This window comes from Bos indicus, chromosome 15, assembly GCF_029378745.1.
Source record: "Bos indicus isolate NIAB-ARS_2022 breed Sahiwal x Tharparkar chromosome 15, NIAB-ARS_B.indTharparkar_mat_pri_1.0, whole genome shotgun sequence".
NCBI classification, from domain to species: domain Eukaryota; kingdom Metazoa; phylum Chordata; class Mammalia; order Artiodactyla; family Bovidae; genus Bos; species Bos indicus.
The window spans coordinates 50,502,521-50,507,857 of NC_091774.1; the positions used below are offsets into that span (position 1 = coordinate 50,502,521).

The 5,337-nt window shown below is 40.4% G+C and overlaps 1 protein-coding gene across 1 annotated transcript; it reads right to left on the reverse strand.

Annotated features, from left to right (window-relative positions):
* Positions 1–880: 880 nt before the first annotated feature.
* Positions 881–1,822, reverse strand: LOC109569516 (olfactory receptor 51G2-like). Its single transcript, XM_019974927.2, has one exon. The coding sequence runs from the start codon at positions 1,820–1,822 to the stop codon at positions 881–883; it is 942 nt and encodes a 313-aa protein (XP_019830486.2).
* Positions 1,823–5,337: the final 3,515 nt, after the last annotated feature.

Here is a 5,337-nt window from a genome sequence, read left to right on the forward strand (position 1 = left end):
CTTTTAGTCTCATAAACATTTACTGCTAATTATTAAAATCATAGTTCTCTTAAGAATAGTCTAACCTGGATTTAGTGAGCATATTCCCTAGTATGTCAATATGAATATAAATCAAAATCATGTTTTTATTCTGTATAGTGAAAAAACACAGGTTACTATTATTGTATTATCATACTACTATAATACTATTGGACTTCCCAGGTGATGCAGTGGTAAAAAATCCACCTGGCAATGAAAGAGATGCAGGAGATGTGGTTTTGATCCCTGGGTCAAGGAAATACCCTTGATTAGGAAATGGCAAGTTGAAAGTGAAGGTGACAGTTGCTCAGTTGTGTCTGACTCTTTGCAGCCCTGTGGGCTATACAGTTCATGGAATTCTCCAGGCCAGAATACTGGAGTGGGTAGATTTTCCCTTCTCCAGGGCATCTTCCCAACCCAGGGATTGAACCCAGGTCTCCCGCATTGCAGGCAGATTCTTTACCAGCTGAGCCACAAGGGAAGTCCAAGAATACTGGAGTGTGTAGCCTATCTCTTGGAGTGGGTAGCCTATCCCTTCTCCAGCAGACCTTCATGACCCAGGAATTGAACCAAGATCTCCTGCATTGCAGGCTGATTCTTTACCAACTGAGCTATCAGGGAAACCCAGTAAATGGCAATCCACTCTGGTATTCTTTCCTGGATAATATCATTGACAGATGAGCCTGGATGACTACAGTCCATGGGATGGCAGAGTCAGACCCATTTGAGCATGCACTCACATAATACTACTATTATCTTAAAAACAAAATATCAATTTTAATATTTAAAATCAAATATCTACATTAATATGAAATCATTAACATAAAGAGGGGAAAGAGAAAGGTGTGTTTTAGAGTTTCTTTCAAACTTTCTGTTGGTTGAATTTCTTGAGGATTCTGTCACGAATCTGCTTGGTTTTGACACTATAGACAATGGGGTTCATGAGGGGTGGCACCAGCAAATAGACATTGGCCATGAACACATGGACAAATGGGGAAGCATTCTGCCCATAGCGATGGATCATAGATAGTCCAATCATTGGTGTATAGAAAGTGAGTACAGCACAGATATGAGAGATGCAGGTATTAAGAGCTTTCACTCTCTCTGTCCTGGAGGCTATACTCAAAACTGTGCCAAGGATGAGAATATAGGAAAGGAGGAGGAGGACTGAATCAAGTCCCATGGAGCAGATGACCACCATGAGGCCATAGATGCTGCTGACCCGACGGCTGGATACAGTTGTCTTGATGAGGTCTTGGTGCAGGCAGAAGGGGTAGGAGAGAATATTGACAGGACGATATTGAAGCCTTTTTAAGAGGAAGGAAGCTGGAAAGACCAGAGCCAAGGCCCTTCCAGTGATTGCCAAAGCAATCCCAATGATTACATCATTGGTTAAAATGGCTGCATAACGCAGGGGTGCTCGGATTGCTACCAAGCGGTCAAAGGCCATAGCCAAAAGCACAGCTGACTCAATAATTGAGAAAACATGAATGAAGTACATCTGGACCAGACAACCATTGAAAGAGATCTCCCGGGCATGGAACCAGAAAACGCTGAACATGGTAGGCAAAGTTGTAGTGGATAGGCCCAGATCAGTAAACGCCAGCATTGATAGAAAGTAGTACATTGGTTGGTGGAGAGAAGGCTCAGTTCTGATGATAAATAGAATGGTAATGTTCCCTGCAACTGAGGTGGCATAAACCAAAAAAATAGGGAGGGAAATTAAGCCATATCTGCTTTCCAGGCCTGAGAAGCCTGTCAGGAGGAAGCAGGGGTATAGGACAGAGTCATTGAAGACAGACATTGTGCTGATGTAGGCACCTTCAGTCTAGGTGGGGAGACAAAAACACAGAACAATTAGGGTGAAATGCACAAAGAAACAACGCTCTGATGTATTTTGCTCTGTTTACTATTTTCAATCACTCCTATGCTCATTATGTATAATTACCACCTGTATTTCTTATTTTACAACTTATTTAATTTTCTTCATTGTGCGTCTATTGAGAACATATTCTATTAAAGGAAATCTGGGTAAGCTAAAATATAGAGAAATATATTGGTCTGGCGAAATTGTTCATTCAGATTTTTCCCTAACATCTTGCAGAATAACCCAAATGAACCTTTTGACCAACCTAATATGAGAAATGCCTTCAGATACTTACAATCTAGTGGATAGAGAGAGCTAAAATTAAAATAAAGTGTTAGTTTAATGCAAGGCCCTTTAAAATACAGAAAGAGGAAACTAACAATGCAGAGAGGTCAGAGAAGATTTGCTAAAAGTAATTCTTGCATTAGGTCTCAAATGACAAACATGAGTTAGATGGAAACAAAGGACTGTGTTGGTGGTCTATGCTGATCGACACACATGTAAATGCAGAGAGGTATTAATGTAATTGAAGGTAAAAGAGGTAAGTGACTATAATTGAATAAAGCTATAGGTTAGGGACAGAAGTCCCCTGTGGCTCAGAAGTAAAGAATCTGTCTGCAATGAAGGAACCTCAGGACATGCAGATTCAATCCCTGGTCTGGGAAGATCCTCTGGAGGAGGGCATGCAAACCCACTCCAGTACTGTTACCTGTAGAATCCATGGATAGAGGACTCTGGCAGACTACAGTCCATAGAGTCACAAAGAGCTGGACAGGACTGAAGTGACTTAACACATATGCATAGGGTATGTAGGCTTTTCAGATGGTTATTGGAATTAAGACTGCATATATGGACCAAAATTTCAGAAGGAATTTATGCATAAATATAAAGATCTTGGACATAATCTTAGAAGACATAAGAAAGACATTTTAACAAAAAGTGAAAAATTCAACCATATTTGTACTATATTAATGTCATACGACCCCCGATCTACCCTGTTGCACTAATTCAATTACACTTTATAGTTTCCTCTGACACACTTAAAAAAAAAAAAAAGTAAGTAAATAATTTCTTATCTCTCTATAGGGATCAAAGGAAATTTTCTCTCTGATACCATTTTCCTTCCTTTGTAGGAACAGATTCAACTAGAATAATTGCTTTATATATTCTTGTCCTGTGGTTTATATACTATGCTAATCATAGCATATTAAGTAATACTGGTCTTTTACATCTCCGTTTATTTCCTAGCTTTTTATATCACAAATTTCTCCTGATATCTTTTATCATCACTGAACGATAATTGTCATCCCTTTGAGTCTTACACACCCTTATTTTCTTTGTCCTTGATACCCTTCCTCAAATCTTTGAATACCTTCAGAAATTCCATCCTGCCTATATATTCCAGGTCTTCCCTCTAAGATCACTTTCTCCTACTGTGTAGAAAAGTCTCTGACTTAGTATACTCCTAGTCCATTTTCCATAGAGGAGTCCGTCTGATACAGATGTAAGCAGTCAGCTCCCAGTGGCTGTTTCTCCAAAGTAACAGAAAGTCTGGAGATAATTGGCATTCACAGGTTCTGTCACTTTGGAAGATTAAGAAAATTTTTGAGCATAAAATTGGGAACTGTATAACTTCATATAATATTTAAAAGATTTAAGAAAATATATCTGAAATTTTGGCACAGTTTCCAAGACCTAGGAGACACTTGGGGCTTAAGTGAAGCAAAATGGTAATGGAAATGCTGAAGTAGCCACAATCTTAAGCATATCAGCCTGTGCACCAGTAACCAAAATCAGGTGTAACCTGGAGTGCCCAAGTTATCACTTATAAAATGTTATTCCTCAGGGCTTTTCTTCAGAATCATTTTGCTTAATTCTCTTTTTGGCTTGTATTTTAAGAGCTTATGGAAAAACCTAAATGATCTTTTTGGCCAACCCAATAATATTGCCAAGTGTGCATGATTTTCGAGAAGGCAATGGCACCCACTCTAGTACTCTTGCCTGGAAAATCCCATGAATGGAGGAGCCTGGTAGGCTGCAGTCCATGGGGTCGCAAAGAGTCGGACATGACTGAGTGACTTCACTTCTACTTTTCACTTTCATGCATTGGAGAAGGAGATGGCAACCCACTCCAGTGTTCTTGCCTGGAGAATCCCAGGGATGGGGGAGCCTGGTAGGTTGCCATCTATGGGGTCGCACAGAGTTAGACATGACTGAAACGACTTAGCAGCAGCAGCAGTGCATGATTTACTTGAGAATGAGATAGAGGGGATACTCAAATCATCATTGTTGTCATTTTTAACATTATAGTTTTTAGTTAATATCAGATAGCAGTGTTTTCAGAAACCAGAGATTTTAGTACATGGGTCCCATCATATGTTCTATCTATGCCTGGACATGAGTTAATAATACCATCCCAGAGCTCTTCTGAGAAGCCTCTGAGGACAATTGCTTGGGACAATTGTCCCTTTCAGGGACATGACAATCTGTACCTCTGACCTATCCCAAAACAGTGATTTCACACAAGCTATGGTCATCCTATCACTTGACTTCTCTTTCTACTTTCTAAATTCTTAAAATATATTAGATATTAATTCATTACTCATGTTTTCACCTTTGAAGACTTCTTTCAGGTGTAGACGGGTTGGCTGGATCTCCAGTCTGCCAAGCCCGGGAATTTCTTACAGGTAGAGAAAGCCACTGAATACCGGCATAAGAGAATAATAAAAATACAGTGGATCTTGATGCAGATAGTTCTTCAGGGAATCATAGGTGTCCTGAGCAGGGCATTTGCAACTCCAGAGCCAAGATAGCATATTTTTGTGTTCAAGGTTCTTGGCTCTGCCCAGCGAGGTGCTTGATCAGCACTACACTTTGGTGCTTTTAAATACACTAAAAGGAATGTCCCTCTTTGACTAGTCCATTCCCTCAGGACTAATTTTTTTTTTTTTCCCTTAATGTGAACTCCAGGGAAGGTAAATGATGTCACTGCCACTGAAAGACTGTCTTCTGCTCTGGAAAAGGAGATGATCATGCCAAATTCCCAATCTGGGAGTCCAGGCTCAGAAGCAACTGAGAACAACTGGTGGAGTAGGAAACCTGAGCTGTCACTGATAGAGTGCTAGGGACTCAGAGTGAACGAGTCTGAGAGTTAAAAAAAACCCCACGGGAACCCTGTAATAGGGGTTCTCTAAAATATTGTGATATTTACCTTCAGGAGTTTTTCTAAGTTTCCATAGTAAATGTGAGAAAAATTCCCTTGTGCTCCCTGTAGGGAGAAGGGGAAAGGGACCATTTTGAAATATGCCAGAGCACTTGTTCTTTTCAAGAAGGCCAGTCGTAGGGAGAAACTAGTTAATCAGAGGCTAAACTGCCGGGGCATCATCAGCTCCTAACTGTCCTGGGGGAAGGAATACCCAACTCCAGCCTGCACTAGCCTTCCTATTCCATGT